This window comes from Lithobates pipiens, unplaced genomic scaffold (assembly GCF_037356315.1).
Source record: "Lithobates pipiens isolate NorthernLeopardFrog02 unplaced genomic scaffold, aLitPip1_a1.2 Scaffold_25, whole genome shotgun sequence".
Taxonomy (NCBI): Eukaryota; Metazoa; Chordata; class Amphibia; order Anura; family Ranidae; genus Lithobates; species Lithobates pipiens.
The window spans coordinates 129,146,401-129,169,908 of record NW_027507787.1 but is presented as its reverse complement, the minus strand read 5'-3'; the positions used below and the strand labels follow the sequence as shown (position 1 = coordinate 129,169,908).

General features: G+C 43.1%; 1 protein-coding gene across 2 annotated transcripts in view; it reads left to right on the top strand.

Annotated features, from left to right (window-relative positions):
- LOC143930510 (synaptotagmin-15-like) overlaps positions 1 to 23,508 on the top strand; it is a 218,436-nt gene that overhangs the window by 185,613 nt on the left and 9,315 nt on the right. For both annotated transcript variants that reach the window (XM_077454866.1, XM_077454865.1), the window contains one exon: positions 2,115 to 2,297. In XM_077454866.1, coding sequence (XP_077310992.1) covers positions 2,115 to 2,297 — 183 coding nt within the window. The remainder of the gene's footprint in view (positions 1 to 2,114; positions 2,298 to 23,508) is intronic.

Genomic DNA, 23,508 nt, shown 5'->3' with positions numbered 1-23,508 from the left:
CTCTAGCCCTGCAGCTGCAAAACAGATGCCTCTGATCCTTCCCATGCGCACCTCCCTCCTCTCCCTGTGTTTGATAATGAAGGTGAAGTCCTCTCCAGCCAGCTACTGTCGCTGATGTTCTTCCAACTACTGCACGGTGCCTCTCTGATCCTCCCCCGTGCTCTCCCCTTCCTCTACTTGGGCTTCATAACAGAGGTCACTGCAATGGCTCCTTTTCAGCCTCACAGACTGCACACCTTCCGTCCCTGCTTTCTCTGTTTTATGAAGCCAGTTGGAATATTTTTATTTATTTGGAATACACAAGAGTACTTTATTTTTTTGTTTAATAGCATTTTAATGTGAAATAATTTGCACTATAGCACTTTGATAATTTGATAATTTATGTATGAATTTTGAAGTTATTGCACTAGAGAACTTTTATTGAGTGCAGTATGCAGCTTTTTGGTGTATAATTCAGCCTTGTGTCCAGCAGCATTTGCCTGTAATAGAAGACATATTTGTAGCAACTTTCAAGCAATGAAATGTCTATTAATATCTCAAAGGTATAGCTGCGCTATTATAACAATTTAGGTATTGAGGTTTGAATTCCTACAGATGCCCTTTAGTGACAATGACAGGTTTAATTAATAACTACTTGGTAAAATATATGGTGTAATTGACAATGTAATAATAGAAATAATGCGCTTCAATGATCCTGACACCACAACAACCATGGTGCCAGGATGATTGAAGTGCTAACACCAGGTGTTTGGAGTATCTTTATCTGCTGATTGTTAAACTTTCTAGAATACACATTTCTATTGTTGTGTAGGATCTGGGCCTGCTGTCCCTCCCTCTCTCCCTCCCTCTCAGACGCTAACCACACCACCTTAGAGATACACCCACTATTTTGCTGAAACCACACCCATTTTCACCAAGTGGGAGGGGTCCAAAAGGAAGGACGGGGTCTGGTGCCCCCCCATCCTAAAACTTCACCAGAAGCCACTGGCTGCAACATATCTCAACATACAGTGGTACATTTATGAAATAAAATGCACAAAATTGCATGGATGTGAACATGTTCCATAGGAACCCATGTTAAAAAATGTCCTGTGTTTCTGTAAAAAACATGAAAAAAATGCATTGGTTTGAATGGAGCCTAAGAGGCCGAATTGATGTGAGGGCTTCCTCCACACCACTGGTCCAAATATCCTTGGAGTTGAGAACAGGGAATGAGAGGGCACAAAGAGGCAAAAGTACCAAAAGTCTAATAATATGCAGGCGCTCCCTTCTGGCAGAAGGCTTGACTGTTAGGGGCTCATGCACACCATGTCCCTAAAGTTCAGAGTGGGGATGTCACCAAGCAGCAAGGCAGCAGGTGGAGGGACCCCAGAGTAAGCTGGAACTGCAGCAAACAGGAACAGGCTGGAAGCAAAGCCTAAGATAAGGAATGAGCAAGCAGGGTAATAGTCAGGTTTGTGGTCAGTAGGCAGGCCAAGATTACACCAGGAAATCAGCCATGGTCAGCAACTATATAAATCAGCAAACAAAAGCTAAGCAAAAGCAGGTCCAAGGCAGCAATGGACAGGCAAACAAAACCAGGGATTGGAACAAGCCGAGTCAGGTCCAGGTGCCTGGAGATCAACCGAAGAACATTTAGCAAATTCCTTAAATAGGCCTTATGGCTCCAAAGCTGGAATTAGGCCTTCTGATGTCATCTTGACACACCACTACTCTTTTATAAAGTGTAGCTGAAGAATCATTATAGTGTTAAGGGCACAGTCCAGAATAGGATGTATTTATCACTCTGATTTTGTGACATATCAGGTAGATTGAGTGGCTCCCTACAATTTGGACTATGTAACAGCTGGCGGGGGGGGGGGGGTTAATATTATCGAATGACACCCTCTCACATCTAATGAATGAAGGGTAACAGCTAAAGACATGGGGGGGGGGGTGGGTGGATTGTGTCATGTGATCTCTCGTCAATGGCCAACAACGGGGCCTGAAATTATTAAACACACCTCCAATTAAATAATACATGCATGTGTACATTTAATATGACTATATATGTAAAATCAGCTGGATTATGGTTATGTATATAGATTACAATATTTGTCATATCTTTTCTATAGGCTCAGCATTTGTTAAGGTGTCCCTCATGAATCACAACAGGTTTATTAAGAGTAAGAAGACAGCTGTAGTACTTGGGACTCCAAATCCTGTGTATAATGAAACTTTTAGCTTTAAGCTGGAACAAAGTGAATTGGACACAGCAAGCCTGAGTTTTTCCATCTTGCAGAATGCTGAAGGAGATAGTAAGTAGCACACACACCTACACACATATACCTATATAAAGTATCCATATCTATGAAACATATCTGTGTGTCTTTTTCTGATTACTTAGAATAAATTAGACTGAACGACCAGGCCAGGGTTATACAAGTTCCATATTCAGCCATAGAGGTGGAGTTATCATTGGGGCATTATAGGCATTAACCTCCCTGGCGGTATAATTATTTCGGATTTTAGGTGCTAAAAGCGGTACCATTATTTTGCATGAACATTTGGCGTTTTATATTGTAGTCCTATAATTCTTAGCAATAACTCACTTAAATCTGTCCAAACCAGAGTCTAGCAGAATTGTACCAAATAATAATATAACAATAATACAAATTATTCAATAATGTAATCAAAACAAAAAAACTGAAATTTGCTCAATTGAAGAATTGTCACTGTCATTACTTTTCAGTATTTGATGATGGATCTCCCCACAAATCGCTATTGCTTAATTCTGCAAGTGATTCCAATTTATTATCGCTGTTTTCTAGCTGGTCTAAAATTATTTTTGATGTAAAGGGACAGTTTTAGTTGCTATGGACAATCTCCAGTTTCCAGGCATAAAGAACAGTTTTTATAATATAAAACTGCATGCAGGACACTGGGCAGACCACTAGGGACAAAGGGGATGTGAAATAATTACATATAGCAATGTAATCTGTAAGATTACATTATACTGTATGTATACTGTGTGTTTCACTTTTTGAATTTGGCACCGATCTCCGTCCCCGTGCGTCGCAGTGCTCGCAGGGAACGGAGATCGGCGATGTGATGAATCGAGCGAGACACGGCTCGCTCGTACAGCGGGGGGACATCGCTGGATCCAAGGGAGAAGGTAAGTAAGCGTCCTCCTGGATCCATCGATGCGGTCCCGAGTCTGGCTCGGGGTTACTGCTTTTGGCATAAAAATTCCACCCCGAGCCAGACTCGGGAATACCGTCAGGGGGGTTAAAGCAAAACTCCAAGTATTATCTTGATTGCATACTTACATTGGTCCAGCTTGGCATAATTTAAGTATGCCTATCTCATGCCTGATGGATCGCTAGGGAAGCTGACAATCGTTACAGTAGTTGGCACTAATAGAGTGATAGCCACTATTTTCTGGGTCTTGCTTAGGTGTCGCTGCCCCTCTTCGCCACCTTGTTCGGTGACAGAATGTCTTGTACTCATTCAATAAAAATGGCGGTGGTACTGAGCAATCAACCCTGTGGTCATTGTGCAGTGGGGCATTCACTTGCATAGAACCGAAGCAGGACCCTGAAGATGCGCCGACTACTACAGTGATTTCCAACTTCCCCAGCAATCCATCAGGTACAAGATATGTACTTTGGCCCAAGCCAGATCAATGTACTGTAAGTATGCAATACCTGGAGTTCATCTTTAAATTTGGGATCTAAAGTTGTAAGTGTTAGGGAGAGCAAACCATTATATTATTTTGACATTAAGAGTTTGTAGCATTTTTTTTAATGATTTCTGAAAAGGTTATTCACTATTATTCATATTAGGCAAATTTATAATGAAGGAAATGTCAGCAGATAAAGCAAAATTGTATATTAAATTGGGATATATGGGGGTTGATTTACTAAAACTATAGAAAGCAAAATGTGGTGCAACTCCAAACCAATCAGCTTTCAGGTTTTATTGTTAAAGCTTAATTGAATAAGCTGATGTCAGATGCTGATTGACTGCCATGCACAGCTGCATCAGATTCTGCACTCTCTGGTTTTAGTAAATCAACCCCATGATTTCAGTACTGCACAAGGCTGACGATAGTCTAGATTTGCTTCTGTCTGACCACGTCTTAGTATAAACACTTTGCTTCTGCCACCAGGGAGTTAAACTATTCCGCTTTACATACCTTGGATGGAAAATACAACAAACAACAATGTGTGAACTGGGTGCTCCTCTCCAGCTGTTTATCCAACCTTCACCTGTCCCATATCACTAGCAAACAAGACTTTAGTTCAGTTCCCTTATTAGAGCGTTTATTGTTAGTGAGCACTGCAGGTCTTTGTCACAATGACTTAGGGGAAATTGCTGCATAGATGTTTGATTCATATGAAAAGGGCACAAGGATGTGTATCTATCAAGCTGCCTAATTAATAATAATATTCTAGCTTTTGTTATGCCCAGGAAGTTTTATACTGCAAGTCTCTCCCAAGTGAAACATATATATTGAATATAACAGATAATTAAGTTATTAAAACCCAATTAGATGCCAGCTACAGCCATCTGTAGGCTTTGCCAGCTGTTGGATAATGGAGGTTGGAGGAAAAGAATAATCAGAAGTTACTCTGTTAGAAAGCTCTACAGAATATATAAAGAATTTGTATTCATTTATGTCCATTGATTACTGAAACCCGAAAACTAAAAGCATGATTTACTTTGTTAACAACCTGATTTTATTTAAAAAGCTGGAAATAAGAAATTATAGGTTGTTGGTTCAAATGCATGCACATAATGCAACAAATAAAAAAGTTGAGGGTAGAAAACAAACAGTGCCATTTAAAAAAAAGATAATATTATTAAAGTGATTGTAAGCCTCTGAAATAAAAAATGAACAAAGCATGTCCTTCTATAGTAAGTTCTTATCCCTATCTGCATGAGTCACTTCTGAAAATCTATACAAACAGCAGACAATCCTGTGAGACGCCCCCCCCCCCCCCCAGCACACAGCAGGTGATTGACAGCCACAGCTGTGCATGTTTACCTATGTGATTGTGAAGAGTGGATTGTACATATTCCCTGCACTCGGGTCTCAGATTACACTCAGCGCTCCTCTCTGTGCTTTGCAGTGTGAGACATCAGATACTCACCCCTGCCTTCTGGAGCTCAGAAATCTGGTCCAAATTCTGTACTTTGAATGGAGAAAAGAGGGATGTACATATACTGGTACAACTTATGTAGTAGGATTTGTTTAATCTCTGTGTATCACTTGAGGATAGTCACTTCATTGGATTTATGTAAGTGTTTACCATCACTTTAAACTAGATGTCACACCAGAAAACATAAATCAATAGAAGATAAATTCCATATGTTGCATGGCCCCCTAGAGGACTGCTTAGAATTACCTGCTCACCTGCAGGGTCATGACCTCTTGAACATTCCAACCCACCTGACACTGGTTTCAGACATCTTTGTATCACTATAGAGTATTACTCAGACAACTCTGCGTACTTAAGTTCTAGGAGTATTTTACTGTAACTAATAAAGGGGAACATTATCACAAAGAGGAGGTAATAGATCTGCTGAGTTCTAGCCGACAGCGCCAACTCAAAAAAAGAATTCTCCCGAAAGGCACAAGACAAATATTAACAATGACAATACTATGTACACACTTGAGATATAATGTTTCCCCCAGACGGATATTTCAGCTGTTTATACTGATACTCTGTAAGAGATGGGACCTAGCCAGCCTATAATGCTTTCCTAAGAAGGGAGAGCAGATCTAGAAATAATAGCAATGGGGCTTTTCTATTAGTAATGGCAATAAAGTCCACGTTGAAGATCTGATGTTCTTCACCAGCATGTAGGAGCTTGTTAAAGTGGCATTCCACAGAAAAGTGGAACTTCCACTCATCTGAGAATATCTGTTTTTCACAAGTATCCTGTTCACACTTCTGGGAGCCTGCGCCACAGCCCACTCGGCACCCTCCTCCTACCCCGCTGCCGGGCCAATAGGAGAGAGGAGCGGAGCCTCACTTCCTGTTGTGAAGCCGTAAGGCTACACTGCCGGGTTCTCTTACTCTCAATGGCAGCGGCAGCACTCGACAGCTGATGGAAACATCAGCTGCAGGTGCCAATTTCTCTAGACTCCAGGACAGGTAAGTGTTCTATTATTAAAAGTCAACAGCTGCAGTATGTGCAGCTGCTGGCTTTTAATTTTTGAAGTGGTGGGAGGATTCCACTTTAACTGTAATCCGATTATGTGTAGTAGGAAACAGTAGATTTCTTGTAGCGAGGAAGGCTAAAGATGTCTAAGCACAGTGTTCAGATAAATTCAGTAAAGTGTTCCTGGAGTAGAGATGTCTGTGCAAAATGTTTCAATGTAACTGTGACAAAGAATGGATAAGGGTTGAGCGATTTTCCCTCTCACCAACAACCAGACCTCCCCGTCTTCTGAACAGGAACTCATGTAGTGACACGCATGCAGCAGATGCGCTGTCTCGATCCCCCAATGTGAAGCTTGACACACACCTAATGGCAGGCGACCAGAGTGGAGCGGGAAGGATGTTCCGACAGCAAACTTCAGAGCTAGGCCTATTCGGTTACGGGTTGGAAGGCGATACTCCGCGTGGTAGGCCGCGACCGCTCTCTCCCTGCTGTACAGAGAGGTCCGTCTTGCGTCAGGCCCAGGGGGAAGAGAGCTCCATATGGGCTTTTGCTTCTTTTATAGCTACTCCCAGCAATCTCATGATGGCAGTAAAGATCTTTGGAATATATAGTCCGGGCACATAATCATGCAAAGCAATTATATGACTGGGGAACTATTCATCCCACAATCCTTTTGTTTGGCACACAAATATGATGTCACCTGATAGACTAATCACTAGAGGGGCAGACAATGCTTTAAAATACTGAAAGGTATGGTGCTTTATTATTGTAGTCCATATTGCTACATCCTCCCCTCACTTGAAAGTCTGTGGTCCCTAAAGACAGAGCACAACTTGTAAAATCACTTTACTGCATCCTGAAAGCTAAACAATGAACCATCTAACAAACTAGAAGTTGCAACAGTTAATAACTGACTTAATGAAGGGTCTTCTGACAAATTATATACATCAACAGGAGAAGTCACATTGATTTTACGACAGCCCAGTAATAAGTTAGTGGCCCACCCAGTAGTGTGGATCAAGGTCATCCTTTACTAAAGGCTTGGGAAAGGAGACAAGTGCTTGACTATGACATTGGGTAGTGGGTATACATTCTTCAGAATTTTCTCCTAGAGTATCATAAGTCAATCTTTTTGGGGGACATATCCCCTGTCTCAACTGGCAATGTATGTCTTCCAGTGACTCTGGTTCCTGTTCTGCTTCCCAAAAACTGCACCCAGCTTCCGGTTCAGGTTCTAACTTGTCTCCGGCTCTACTTCAGGCTCTGGTTCTACTTCAGGCTCTGGCCCCGATTCAGGTTGTTTCTCACCCTGTCGTGTTAGTAGGAGGGATGAGAGTATCAGTCACTTTAGACATTTCATGAGGCTCCAGCTTGAATTCCTCATTTCCCTCAAGTGTGTAGGGAACCACTATCTCAGTGTCAGGTGAATGGGAACCTGTCCCTGGACAGCCTTCTTTTTCAGCATCAGTAACAATGGAATAATTTTCCAAAGAGGAAACCCACAGCCAATCCAAAGGTAATTCCTCATCATCATTTTCCTCTTTCGGAAGTGTAGGTAGGCAGGTTTTCCTGACCCTAGGCCTCAATGTTTGAGACTGATATGTCTCTTGGCAAGGGGTTGAGGGTACACGAACAGCCTCTGAAATGGGCAGCAAATGGTTTCAATGCCAAGTCTTGAGGGGGCCAGTCTTCCCTTCAGGCCGCATCTGATACACAGGAGTCCAGCTAGTCGTTTGTAAACAATGTAGGGTTGGGAATGCCATCGATCAGCCAGCTTATGTTTTCCTGGCACCCCTAGGCTACGCAACAACACTCGATCTCCAGGTTGTAGATCCTGAACCCTCACTCTGAGATCAAAGCTCTTCTTGTTCCTTTGTCCTTTGATGGTAGAGACCCCCTTGGCTTTCTCATAAGCCACCTTTAAATTCTTTCTGGAGCCTGTCGATATATCCCCTATAAGAGGCTTGAGAGGTGTGATCTATTGATGTTTGGAAGGCCTGATCCACGGGTAGACGATCTTCTTGTCAGAGACCATGAATCAGACTGAGACAGAAGTACAGCTAAATCACACTTGTTTAATAATAAAAGTAAATAGAACAAACTTAATCAAAACATAGCCAAAGTTCGGTAACCAGAACAGATTGTCAGACAAGCCAGAAAGTCATGGATCAGCATAGTGGAACAGCAAGCAGGATCTGGAGCCAGAAGGAATGTCAGCCAAGCAAGTCTTTAACAGGAATGCAGGAGATAGTCTCTGTGATGTTGACCAAGGTGAAGGCAGAGATCATCTGGGCTGGATGGCTTAAGTAGGCAGGACTGACAAGCAGGATATTATCAACAGGTGAGTCACTGTGGAGGGATAAAAGCTGCCAATTAACCGACAGCTGAGCAGCCAGCTCAGAGAAGAAAGGGCTGAGCCCAGCCCTGACACTTCTCTCCGGACCATTAATCTGTAAGGGGAGTATCCGGTAGAATCATTTGAGATACTATTGTAGGCATGAACTATTGCAGCGATATGGTCTCCCCAATGCTGTTTCTTCTCTAATGGGAAGGTCGCCAACATGTTCAACAGGGTGCTGTTGAAACGCTTAGGTTGTGGGTCCCCTTGGGGATGGTAAGGACTAGTCCAGGATTTCTTTATGCTCACATAGTCTTCTGATTAGTTTACTCTCAGGGTCTCCGACCTTGATCTGAATGTAGGCGCTGAGGCAACCTGTAATGGACAAAGAAATTCTCCCCTGGAGTCTTGGCCTCTGTACTAGCTTGTAGATCCTTAGTGGGGAAAGCCTGAGCATATCGGGTGAAATGATCTGCACAACCAGGACATTACTCCTCCCACTCAGATTAGGTTCCAGGCACAAGAAATCAATGCACACCAACTCCATTGGCCCTTGACTGTGTAGATGGCCCATGGGGGCTGCCCTGCCTGGTAAAGTCTTTCTCTGGATACACCTGACACAAGAACGGCAATAGCGTTCTCATGGATGGCCAGGAAAATCAATCCCTGACCAGCTTGAAAGTTCTATCTGGGCCTAAGTGACCATGATCATCATGGAGAGCGGTTAGCACAGTTAGACAATGTTTTTTAGGGAGGAACAGCTAGCTCACACCTTCCGCCTCTTCAGAGGGACCTCTTCTATATATGATCCCCTCTTCCAGCTTCATTTGCTCCCATTCTCTGTGAATCACCTTGGACAACTCAATGGGGTTATTCATCAATATCTGAGGGTTTTTGGTGGACAACGATTTCCTTATTAGATTCCCTCATGGATCTTCCCATTGATCCCATCTTATGTCCTTCTTAGTCAGCTGAAGTAACTCTTGGCTGCATTACTACACAGTAGTACGGTACTCCCACAGGGGCGACTCCCATTGCTTCAGCTCCTATGGCTCCTCTGTGTTTATCTTCCACTCCCTGACACTGACACACACAGCCTGTACTCCTTTCGAGTCATTTATGAAATTTGTTTATGAAATTTGGTGGGTGGTGGGGTCCCCCAGAGTTCTGTGCTGGGACCAGTCCTATTTATTTTGCTCATAAACGACCTGGAGGATGGGGTAAACAGTTCAATCTCTGTATTTGTGGATGATACTAAACTGACTAGGGCAATAACTTCTCGGCAGGATGTGGAAACCTTGCAAACATATCTGAACAAATTAATGGGGTGGGAAACTAGGTGGCAAATTAGGTTTAATGTAGAAAAATTTAAAATAATGCATTTGGGTGGCAAAAATATGAATGCAATCTATACACTGGGGGGGAGAAACTCTGGGAATCTAGGATGGAAAAGGACCGGGGGGTCCTAGTAGATGATAGGCTCAGCAATGCATGCAATGCCAAGCTGCTGCTAACAAAGTATACAGAATATTGGCATGCATTAAAAAGGGGATTAATTCCAGAGATAAAACGATAATTCCCCCGCTCTTCAAGACTCTGGTCAGGCCACACTTAGAGTATGCTGTCCAATTCTGGGCATCAGTCCTCGGGAAGGATGTACTGGAAATGGAGCAAGTACAAAGAAGGGCAAAAAAGCTAATAAAGGCTCTGGAGGATATTAGTTATGAAGAAAGGTTGCAAACACTGAACTTATTCTCCCTGGAGAAGAGACGCTTAAGAGGGGATATGATTTCAATATACAAATACCATACCGGTGACCCCACAATAGGGATAAAACTTTTTTGTGGAAGGGAGTTAAACAAGACACGTGACCACTCATTAAATTTAGAAGAAAAGAGGTTTAACCGGTTTAGCCGATATACGTCGGCAGAATGGCATGGACAGGCATATTAACGTACCTGTACGTCGCCTTTAAGACTTGACATTGTGGGCGCGTGCTCCCGCCGCAAGCTCCATGAGTGTGATTACGCGTCCCGTGGACTCGATGTCTGTGGGGATACCCGCCATCATCTCACGGAGAGGAGGAATGGAGAAATGCTGATGTAAACAAGCATTTCCCCATTTTTCCTAGTGACAGGACATTGATCACTGCTCCCTGTGATCGGGAGCGGTGATCAGTGTCGTGACACACGTAGCCCATCCCCCCTACAGTTAGAACACATCCATAAGACACACTTAACCAATTCAGCACCCCCTCCTGGTTAACCCCTTCACTGCTGGTCACATTTACACAATAATTAATGCATTTTTATAGCACTGATTGCTGTATAAATGTGAATGGTCCCAAAATAGCACCAAACGAGTCAGATGTGTCCGCCATAATGTCACAGTCACGATAAAAATCGCTGATCACCGCCAAAAAAAAAATTATTAATAAAAATGCCGTAAACTATCCCTTATTTTGTAGCTGCTATAACTTTTGCGCAAACCAATCAATAAACGCTTGTTGCGATTTTAGTTTTTACCAAAAATGTGTAGAAGAATACGTATCGGCCTAAACTGAGGAAAAAAATAGTTTTTTTATAAATTTTTGGGGGATATTTATTATAGCAAAAAGTAAAAAATATTGCTTTTTTTTCAAAATTGTCACTCCTTTTTTGTTTATAGCGCAAAAAAGCGATGCAGTGCCGAGTCGCAAAAAGTGCTCTGGTCTTTGGCCAGCCAAATGGTCTGGGGCTGAAGTGGTTAAACTACGTAGAGGGTTCTTTACTATAAGAGGGGCAAGGATGTGGAATTTCCTTCCACAGGCAGTGGTCTCAGCTGGGGGCATTGATAGTTTTAAGAAACTATTATGCCCTGTACACACGGTCGGACTTTACGTAAAACACATACGGCGGGACAATAAATAGGCCAGTAGCCAATAGCTTTCATCTAATTTATTCTGAGCATGCGTGGCACTTTATCCGTCGGAATTGTCTACACACGATCGGAATTTAAACAATCGGATTTTGTTGTCGGAAAATTTTAGATCCAGCTCTTAAACTTTGTGTGTCGGAAATTCCGACGGAAAAGGTCAGATGGAGCAGTGGTCTCAGCTGGGGGCATTGATAGTTTTAAGAAACTATTATGCCCTGTACACACGGTCGGACTTTACGTAAAACACATACGGCGGGACAATAAATAGGCCAGTAGCCAATAGCTTTCATCTAATTTATTCTGAGCATGCGTGGCACTTTATCCGTCGGAATTGTCTACACACGATCGGAATTTAAACAATCGGATTTTGTTGTCGGAAAATTTTAGATCCAGCTCTTAAACTTTGTGTGTCGGAAATTCCGACGGAAAAGGTCAGATGGAGCCCACACACGATCGAATTTTCAGACAACACGTTCTGATCGCACATTTTCTATCAGAAAGTCAGACCGTGTGTGTACAGGGCATTAGATAAGCACCTGAACGACTACAACATACAGGGATATACAAGATAATACTGACATATAATCACACACATAGGTTGATGGACTTGTGTCTTTTTTTGACCTTACCTACTATGTAACTATGTAGGTAAATGGACCCAACTCTTCTGACCATTCTGGGTGGAGTGAGGCCTTCGGGAAAGAGCATCAGCATCTCTATTTCCCACTCCTGATTGATATTTCAAAACAGGGGCATCCAGTTTGGCAGTGGATAATAAATAAGTCAGGGGCTTGTTGTCAGTCTTCACCACAAAGGTGGCCCCTTACAGATAGTCACGTCGTTTACCTACTACATCCCACATGAGAGCCAATAACTCCAACTTGTGCACAGGATAGTTCTTCTCAGGTGGGGTTAGGCTGCAACTCATCTAAGCCACTGGGTGAAGTCTCCCCTCGGACTTCGCGGTACAATACCCCCCCCTATACTATCTCTGCTGGTGTCCACATGTAGTTCATATGGTTTAGAGGGATCAGCATAGGCCAACACAAGGGCTTCAACCAGGCTTTCCTTCAATGGCTCAAAGGACCTTTTACACTTCACCATCCATTGTTCCTGGATAGACTCCGAGTCCTGAGGCTTCCTGGGCCCTCCCCTCTGGGCTTTCTGCTGTTCCCCTTCCATTTGCTTCTGTTACAGCTCATTCAGTGGCCGAGCAATCTGTGAGAAGTTCTTCACAAATCTTCTATAGTAGGAGCAGAAGCCCAAGAACAACCTCAATTCGGTGACAGTAGTTGGGCGGGACCAAGAAGTGACCACCTCCAGCTTTTGAAGGTTGTTTGCTATACTTTTGACATACACCACGTGCCCTAGGTATGTGAATAAAATCTGGTAGAACTGGCACCTCTCTAATGACAGCTTCAACCCCTCATCATGCAGTCACTGGAAAATCTTCTCCAACTGGGCCTCGTGCTCTTCTAACGTTCAGCCAAACACGATGATGATTCCACCAAGTTCATATCACCCACAGTGCTCTCCATCAGTCGCTGGAAAGTGGCAAGGGCCCCAGTTAATCCCTGTGGCATTCAATCAAACTAGAAAATCCCCAGCAGGCTAATAAAAGCTGTCTTCTCTCTGTCTTCTGGGTGCATGGGGATCTGGTAGTACCCGCTCTTTAGATCCAATACACTGAACCATTCAGCCCCTGATAAGCATTGTAGGGCTTCTTCTAAGCAAAGGGTCATGTATTGATATGGGATGGTCCTTCGATTCATGCTATTGGATGTGTAATCAATACACATCCGATAGGACCCATTCTTCTTCCTTACTACCACAACTGGAGAAGCATAAGGGCTCCTGAACTCCTTAATGACCCCTGACTTCTTTAGCTCAGCCAGTTTCTCTCGAAGATCCTCCAGCTCACATAAGGGGACTTGCCCTCTCTCGAAATGGCTTATCTTCAGTCAGACGAATTTGATGTTGAGCGCTCTTGGCACAGCTCACATCAAAGTCATTCTTGGAGATCATTTTCTCCCATCGCAAGCTATCTGAGCTTTAATCCTCTCTTCCCTTGAAGGAGGAAGATTTGGGCAGTGGTCAGTGCTTCTTCCTCCATTTCCCTTTTGAGCTATGTCATTCCCTGCTACCAGGATGGCAGCACTCACTTTTCCGATCACCATTCGAGGCTTTAGTCTGATCGGGTAGTGATCACACTGACAGGAATCCGCCCTCTCCTTCTTAGCAAGGCCAGAGTGGGGACACTTTCCAGAACCAATTCTTTCACAAACTTCTTCTGTGGGATCAGCTTATACCACCACGTATACCACCACGTATGGACCCAGCTGGTCCCAGGACAGCTTGACTGTGGCTTTTAGACGGGCCCTTTCTTCAGGCTGCAGCACCTTCTCTTGGGTGTCCAGCTGCCACAATCTTCCCACTCCTTCCACAGGTTCCTTCTTTTCTCACCTTCTGAAATGCGTGCCTCAACTGAGGATGAATCTTCCCAATGGGAGCACCTTCTAAGGCCAGAGAAGGGAGCAGTCTCCTTACCAAATTGGTGTTGGTGCCTATCAATAAGGAATTTCGGCCAGCCCCGGGAGGTTGGGGGCATACGATGGCCAGTGTGTCAAAAGTCTCTCGTTTTCCAGATAGAGCAGAGTCGAAAGTTATATTGATGGGTATGTAGTCATCATAGGGGCATTGTGTGTCCCGATGCCTCAAATCTCTAGCTCCTCGAGTTTTCACAAAGGGATATGCTTCAGGTACTTGTGGTACAAGCCTCAATAAAGCAGTGTCACCTGGGCTCCAGTGTCCAGCAAAGCTTGTGTATATATGCCCTCTACCTGTATCGACACTATGGGGGAAGCCCCACTAAGTTCTCGGGTAGGTTTCTTACAGGTGACTCTATGGTTTGTGCCCTAGCCAGCCTCTTTGGAGGTGGTGGAGTTGTTTTAACTACTCGGTTGACAAGGTGTGCATTGATCTCCTGTCCCCATCTTCCATTCTCTGAGGATTTTTTTTCTATAGTCCACTGCTTAGGTACCGAAGTGTTAGAAGGGACGTCCCACTTTCTTTTTGCCTCTCTTCTTTTGGAGCACAGTTTTCCCTTGGGACTCTCAACTAGCTCTTTCACTGAGATCCCTTAAAGTTTCCCGCTGGCTTTGGGAAAAGCAATTTCTGTAAGGCTTGTAGGACTTAGGTGAGTAGTTGAAGGCTGATGCTGGATTTAGGGCACTTAGCTCAGAAATGTCCGACCTCCCCACATCTATAACATCACTTTTATCACTCTGGGTACAGTTTTTGTTCACTTGAACGAGTCCCTTGCTCCTAAACCTTCGCTTGAGTCTCCATCACTCGCATCAGAGCATGATACATTTGGGATTGAGCCTGAGCTACCTGAGCCATCAGTGCTGTTGGCCCGAGTTCTGCTACTGGTTTATGCATGTCAGTGAGGGCCGTTACCTTCGGTTTAGACTCAGTTCCACTATCCTCATCAGGTAATTTCTGCATGGACAGCTTGGGTCACCACTTTCTCTTTGTTCCCAGCAGCAGAGTTCAATTCTCTTGATTGTTTACTCTTTTCTTCCAACAGAGCCTCTTCCTCTCTTACCTCTCTTATCAATTCAAGATAGGTGAGTACCACCTGAGTTCTCTTCAGCAATAACTTCAGTGCGATAGGATTATTGGGTTGGGCCCCATGCAGAACCCGGTCCAGATGGGCCTGATCAACATCTTTAGGGTCAATTCCCTTCTTGAGGATAATTTGATGCAGCATCCTGTCTACTCGGGAGATTTATTTAGATGGACTCTCTCCCCTCTGTTGGTGAGTGTGGTTGAATTTATACAGCAAGTCAGCAGTATTTTCAACCATTCCAAAAACAGCATACAAGGCATCTATGTAGTCCATAGCAATTCAAACCCTCTTGCCTATCATCAGGTTACGGACCACTTCAGCCACTGAGCCTGGAAGGCTCTCACTAAGCCGTTGTTGTTTTGCAGCCTCCAGGACACTCCACTCTTCCATGGCCTGTAGAGCCTGGCTCACCCATGTTTCAAACTAGTCTTCTCCCACAGGGGTCGATAATTGCCCTGAGAAAAATTGAAATCTTCGATAAGTCTGGCTAGCATTCCCAGATCCATTCTTCACAAAGCTATCGACTAATCGACTCATATCCGTAAAGAACAAGAGGGGAGCACTGGCTCCTTACGAGTCGACTCCCACCAGTACAGGACCCTTGGTGTGAATTTTTGCAGCGGGCTGCTTCTCGGTCTGTTCTCTCTCCATTTTGAGTGGGAACACCCTTGCAGTCACGTCTTCAGTCTGAAGAACCTCTTCCTTTCAAAGGCACACTGGCACCTCTTACTACCATTCTATCAGTGCCCTGATGTGATTCAACTCCTCTGAGGCTTCAGTTTCCACCAGGTAGACCCGGTGTCCTGGTGTCAGAGCTCTCAGCCACCTTCTAATCTCTCTCTCACTGAGCTCATTTCCAGAGATCTCCAGAATGGTGCTTTTCTCTGTTGTGGCCTCACAACTTCTATCCCACGCAACTGCAGTCATTGAGATGGCCTCCCGCACAGATTGCAGCTCCAATCTACGATGGCTAGAGCCAGCTGCAGATAGCATCCCAGACGAGCCCTCAAATGTAGCATGACCCCCTAGAGGACTGCTTAGAATTACCTGCTCATCTGCATGGCCAAGACCTGTTGAACAGTCCAACCCACCTGACAATCTGGGTTCAGACATCCTTGTATCACTATTGAGTACAACTCTGTGTACTTAGGTTCTATGAATATTTTAGTTGAACCAATAAAGGGGAACGTTATCACAAAGAGGAGGTAATAGATCTGATGAGTTCTAGGCGACAGCGCCAACTCAGCAAAGGAATTCCCCTGAAATGGACAAGACACATATTAACAATGACAATACAATGTACACACTTCCTTGGGAAATAATGTTTCCCCCTAGATGGATATTTTAGCTAACTGGTTATACTGACACTCTGTAAGAGAAGGGACCTAGCCAGCCTATAATGCTATCCTAAGAAGGCAGAGCAGATCTAGAAATAATAGTATGTGAGCCTTTCTATTAGTAATGGCAATAAAGTCCACGTTGCAGATCTGATGTTCTTCACTTGCATGTAGGAGCTTGTTAACTGTAATCTGATTAGGTTTAGTGGGGAAACAGTAGCTTTCTTGTAGTGAGGAAGGTTAAAGATGTCTAAGCACAGTATTCAGATAAATTCAGCAAAGCATTCCTGGAGTAGAGATGTCTGTGCAAAATGTCTCAATGTAACTGTGACAAAGAATGGATAAGGGTTGAGCGATTTTCCCTCTCACCAACAACCAGACTGCCCCGATGTCTTCCGAACAGGAACTCATGTAGCGACACACATGCAGCAGATGCACTGTCTCGATCTCCCAATGTGAAGCTTGACACTCACTGAATGGCAGGCGACCAGATTGGTGCTGGAAGGCTGTCCGACAGCAAACGGCAGAGCTAGGCCTCTCAGGTTACGGGTTGGAAGGTGATACTCCACGTGTTAGGCCACGACCTCTCTCTCCCTGTTGTACAGAGAGAAAGAGAGCTCTGTGTGGGCTTTTGCTTCTTTTATAGCTACTCCCAGCAATCTCACGATGGAAGCAAAGATCTCTGAGATATGTAATCCTGGCACATAATCGTGCAAAGCAATTCTCTTACGGGGATTATTCATCCCAATCCTTTAGTTTGGCACAAAAATTTGATGTCATCTGATACACTGATCACTAGAGGGGCACACAATGGTTTGAAATACTGGAAGGTACGGTTCTTCATGATTGTAGTTCATATTGCTACGCAAATATAACACAGATGAGTCCCTGGGTCACAGATCCTGCTGGTCTGCATACTATTTGGAAAGATGCCATCTAAAAAAGATTTGTAAAAACAAAAGCAATGCACTTTAGAATGCAAAAATACCCAATAGTAGTGCTGTTACTTAACCGGTTCGCGACCAGTGCACGCCGATGTACGTCGGCAGAATGGCACGGGCAGGCATCTTGGCGTACAGGTATGTCCAATCTTCAATGCTGCCCTGCCGCTCGCGTGTCGGTCGGAACCCCCGTGAGTTCGGTCGCGGGTCCCGCGGACTCGATCGCTGCAGGCATACCCGCGATCGTCTCACGGGACAGCTGAATGGAGAAGTGCCGTTGTAAACAGCATTTCTCCATTCTGCCTAGCAACTAGTGACGCTGATCTCTGCTCCATGTGATTGGAGCAGAGATCAGTGTTCACTAAATGAAAGCCCAACCCCCCACAGTTAGTAACACATCCCTAGGAACACTTAACCCCTACACTGCCACTCACTGGTTAACCCCTTCACTGCCAGTGTCATTTACACAGGAATCACTGCATTTATATAGCAATGATTGCTGTATAACTGACAATGGTCCCAAAAATGTGTCAAAAATGTCCGATGTGTCTGCCATAATGTCGCAATCACAATAAAAATCACTGATCGCCGCCATTACTAGTAAAAAAAAAGAATAAAAAATTATTAATAAAAATGGCATAAAACTATCCCTATTTTGTAAACGCTATAACTTTTGTGCAAACCAATCAATAAGTGCTTATTGCGATTTTTTTACCAAAAATATGTAGAAGAATACGTATCGGCCTAAACTGAGGGGAAAAATATTTTTTTATATATTTTTGGGGGATATTTATTATAACAAAAAGTAAAAAATAATGCGTTTTTTTTCTCAAAAATGTCACTCTATTTTTGTTTATAGCGCAAAAAAAAAACCGCAGAGGTGATTAAATACCACCAAAAGAAAGCTCTATTTGTGGGAAAAAAAGGACGTCAATTTTGTTTGGGAGCCACGTCGCACGACCGCGCAATTGTCAGTTAAAGCGACGCAGTGCCGAATCGCAAAAAGTGGTCTGGTCTTTGACCAGCAAAATGGTCCGGTCTGTAAGTGGTTAAATAACATAAGCATAACAATAGATAAAGAAACATAAATATATAACAGTGTATATATATAAGCTCCTTGAGGGTAGGGACTGATGTGAATGTACAATATATATGTAAAGCGCCGCGTAAATTGACGGAGCTATATAAGTACCTGAAATAAATAAATACATAAATAAATATATAATATAATCCACAGTAGCGCTCTCAAATGTGTCACAAAAAATCCTTAATGAATATATATATATATATATATATATATATATATATATATATATACTGTATAAAATATACTGAAAAAAATGTTATATATATATATATATATATATATATATATATATATATATTTATTTATATAAATAATGAGAAAGTCTTGTGAATCCACACCAAAAAGATGAAGAGTGCAAAAACAATATAATGACACCAGTTCCTCTACCACAGTGATGAATGGGAGATCAACTTCCATTAAGAAACAAGCTCACCGATTAAAGTCTCTCCATTATGAATCTAGGCTGTTTGGTCAGTGGTGTGCTTCCTTTGGTTATGTCAACCTATGGCGACAAAAAAGTTCCAAATGTCAGGGATTACTCATGCCAATCTCTAATGTACTGTACTCTTTCCAGGCTGGACTATGCCGGATCTAGTCCCCTATATCCAGACAGTTTCTTATTTAGTTCAGACGATATCTAACCATTCTGCTCTGTGTGTAGAATTACTATTAGGACATAGGCCCTCTTTTCGGCTGTGGAAGCTCAGTCCCCTATGGATATTGACCCCCAAATTTCAGGAATCCATCCGGCAGGACATGTCTCACATGGAGGGACAATGCCGGGTCTTCCTCCTCAGCCCCCACATGGGACGCCTTTAAGGCAACTGTGCATGACGCCTATATCGCCAATATTGTCAAGCATAGGAAATCTACTCAGGCTACCCTTCGGGCCCGGGGGTCCTCCTTAGAGACAGCTAGGGCCTAATATACTGCACTCCCCACTCCGGACTCCCATGGTGTCTTGGTGGGGACACATAAGGCACTGGATCTCCATAGGGTGGACACAACTCAGAAATTACAACTCTATCTGTCGGCTGGGTTACACAAGCATAGTGGGAAAAATGGTAAGATGCTGGTCTATCTTTCTCGCATGGAATTCACAAATCCTATGACCATAAACCAGACATTCAAGTCCTTATATGAATGCCTATATTCAGACCCACCCCCCAACCGAACTTGAGTCGGTGGGGTTCTTTGAATCCATCCAATTCCCCCAAATTGGTGGACTCTCACAAACGTATTTTGGATAAACCTCTGACTCCATAGTTGGACAGTTTACCTGGTGAATGGTACAAGAACTATGCAGAAGACCTAGCACAGAAACTACATTCTCTGTTCGGACAGGCCTTAGAGGATGGCAAGCCTCCCGCATCCATGTGTGAAGCCCTGATTGTAGTGTTGCCCAAACCTGAGAAAAATAAACTGTTATGTGGGTCCTACCGTCCAATTTCACTACTAAATTGTGATTTTTATAGTGCTGGCTAAAATCTTAGCTACAAGGCTAAAAAAGGTTATTCTTCACCTTGCCCACCAGGACCAGACTGGGTTCATGCCTGGAAAGAGTACATATGACAATATTCTCCGTCTTTATTTGCATATTCACAGGCAACTGCTGACCAAAAAAGTGGACTGATGTTATCATTGGATGTGCTGAAAGCCTTTCATACTGTTAACTGGTCCTTTGTTTGGGAAACTATGCACCGCATGGGCTTTAGCCCCCAATATATTAAGTGGGTCCGCCTGCTCTACACTAACACTAGGGCTAGGGTATATACTAATAAGGATATATATGATCTTTTTTCCATACAGAGGGGAACAAGGGCTGACCGCTCTTGCTGATTCTGTTTGCACTGGCAATAGAGGCCCATGCTCTGGCGGTGCAACAGACGGCAGCGGTGGGGGGCATCTGTTATTGGGAGCTGTCTGCAAAGATCTCCCTCTATGGGGACCATGCCTTAATATATTTAGATGGCTCAGAACAGTCCTTTGTCTCACTGCTGGGAGTTGTGAAGGAGTTTGGGAGGGCTCTGGCCTATGTGTTGGCTGGGAGAAATCTGTGGCGTTTCCTATTGGCCCCAACCTCGATTATACCTATCTATGTCAATACAAACTGACCATTCAGCCCGCCTTTAAATATTTAGGGATTTATATTAATATGAACCTATCCATGTTTGAATCCCTTAATATAACCCCAATTATAACTCACATGGAGACAAGGTTATGGACCTGGACCTCCTTGCCTCTCAATCTGATTGGCCGTGTGAACATTTTTAAAATTATATACGTACCCACATTTTTATATGTTTTCTGGGCATCCCCAGTTTTTTGTTTAAAATTTTTTTTTTAAATACATTTGATCTCATCCACCCTCCTCTGGTAGGGAAAACACCCACATATCGCAAGAGCATCTCTCCAAGCTGCTAAATCTGATGGTGGATTGGCCTGCCCAAATTTACGAATCTACAGTATTTTCTAGTGTCACAACTTACCTATGTCTATGACTGGTTCCCAGAGTCCTCCTCGTCTTGCTCCACTGCTCTATTGACTGCACTATTTGGCTCTAGGACCTCACACGTAAATGCACTACACAGGTCTATGCCCAAATGCTGCTCTCGCATCTCTCCGATAGATGTTAGCTGGCTGGCATAAGGGTAATAAGGTGATAACAAATTCGGGCGGGGTGTCTCCTAATGCCCCCCTGTGGCACAATCCCAGTTTCTCAGAGATCCTGGGCCACCTGTACTCCCTGTGGTGGACACGACTTGGTGTCACCCATGACTCCCACATTTGTGTTAACAACATATTTGCTTCCTTCAAGGAGTTGAAGGCTTGGTGTGGAGTGACTAATAAATAATTTTTCAAATATCTTTTGTTGCGTTATACCAGTCGGGCACAGTTTGCGGATTTAACCCAGGAGCTCTCTGAATCACCACTAGAGGTGATGCTGTCATATCCAGATATTGAGAAACTAGTTACGACTGTTTACTTTTGCCTCCAGTCGGCCAGAGTCAACCCCTTCCAACTGATTCAATGGAAATGGGAGGTTGTGATTCCTGGGCTGTCTGAGGAGGGGTGGCCCCAGAAATCTGCTTTCAGGACCTTATTGGATCCAATGATCAGTATATACAGTTTAAATTCATACACCAGTTGCATTACACTCCTGCCAGGTTGGCCTGAATGGGGTTTGACTCTGCTGCATCCTGTTCCAGATGTGGGTCAGATGTGGGATGTACAGACACAGAGTTCTTGCATTTGTTTTAGTCCTGTCCTGCTCTGTTGTCATATTGGAAGGACTTATTTTCTTTTTTTGACAGCACCTTACATTTACCACTTACCAGTACCTCACACTTCTGAAGTTGAACTATTGGATGTGTTAAATGACTTTATACACAGAAATCATGCTCGTACTCTTGTACGTATATTATTATTTAATGCCAAGGAATTCATTTTGTTGCAATGGAAGAATGCCTTTGCCCCGGATATACAAACATTTTACATCACATGGTGAATAAAGTTGTACCCGTATATAATGGTAGGGCCTGTCCAAAAAAGTTCTTCAAGGTCTGGCAACCCTGGCTTGATATTGCTGATTCCTTTTGGAGTGACACTCCACTCTCCCAACAATAGTGGGTAACTTTTATGTTTAGGTAATTTTTTCACTAGGTTGTCGGGCGTCCTGTTGATGGATCCAAGACCCTTCAATCTGACCGGGAGGGGATGGTGAGGTCTGAATGGTGGTTGCATGTTGGTGTGTGTAAATGGAGAATGAATGTCTTTTACCGTTTATGGCACTATAACGTACTGGTTTTGGGCAATACGTGGTCCACATGGAAATCTTCATAAGCCATTCTATCAAGTTTCTGAAACCGGGGGGCAAAGTTATTAATGTGTTATAAGTTGGCCATGTTTGGCTACTGGTTATATAATGCTCAATGTATACAAGATGTACCTTTTGTGAAATGCCTGTCCAAAACTTTATATCAAAAATCAATAAACAAATACTTAAAAAAAAAAGAAAAAATAAACAAGCTCGCCAGATGATGTTGCCATTCACTCTCGTTTTTGGCAAACAAGCTCAAAGATTATATTGAACAGCTGCTGTAAACCGTCACACTCTGTTCACATGCCTGGTTTGACTCCACATGCAGAAAATATGGATCCTCCAAGAGTGTAAAATCATTTGAGAAATAGATGTATTTAAAATATATATTGCAGGTACATCAAATACAGTTAAGATCAGCCTTTTAGACATCAGAACAGTATCCCAGCTTCAACATACAGTGGCCAAGTAGCCACGCCCCGGCGCATTTCATCATTTCTGACTTAGTCACAGCGGGTGTCTTTTTTAGACACATTTAAGGGCACTGCTGTGGATTATATTATATATATGCTGTTATATATTTATCTTTTTTATCTCTTGTAATATAAAAAAAGATTGCTGCAGAATTTGGTAACACGATGTAGTCACTTGACATTGGGAGGAGTTTTGCTTGCTGGGCAAAACATATGGGAAGTACTATGCTCTCAATGTGTCTATATGAGAGGTAACAGATATCACTAAAAAAATCTAGCTTCAATACTAAATTTTAGTGGCATCATAAGCAGAATTTCTGTTATTTTATGGTTCAGTAGCTTTTTGATACATTTTTAGTGTAATAAAGCTTATGTGCATAAATGCAACAAATACATGTATAGAATCTCTCATGTGCTAACAAAGCTTATCCTAGCTCCAAATAACTCTGCAGTTAACCTTGATACTGATGTACTAGGTATACACTCTCTTCACAAAATTGAAAAGGGTATTCTATAAGGGCCTATGCCCCCATCCCCATCTTCTCTGTCCTATAAAGACCTAGCTGAAGGCTTGGTTATTAGTCAATAATATTAGTTTATGCCTTGCGGAAAAAATCCAACCTTCTTCTATTTTAATACAACACCATATGCCCAGATTTGGATTAGTGACTGGGAATAACCATACTACAAAATTCCCTCTCAATGGATACCCTTGCCAACATTAATACAATAAATCTAATTTTAACTTCCCCAAGAGGATGTCTTTTAGATACTTACAGTTCAGTAACACTACCTGATCTCAATTCCCATCC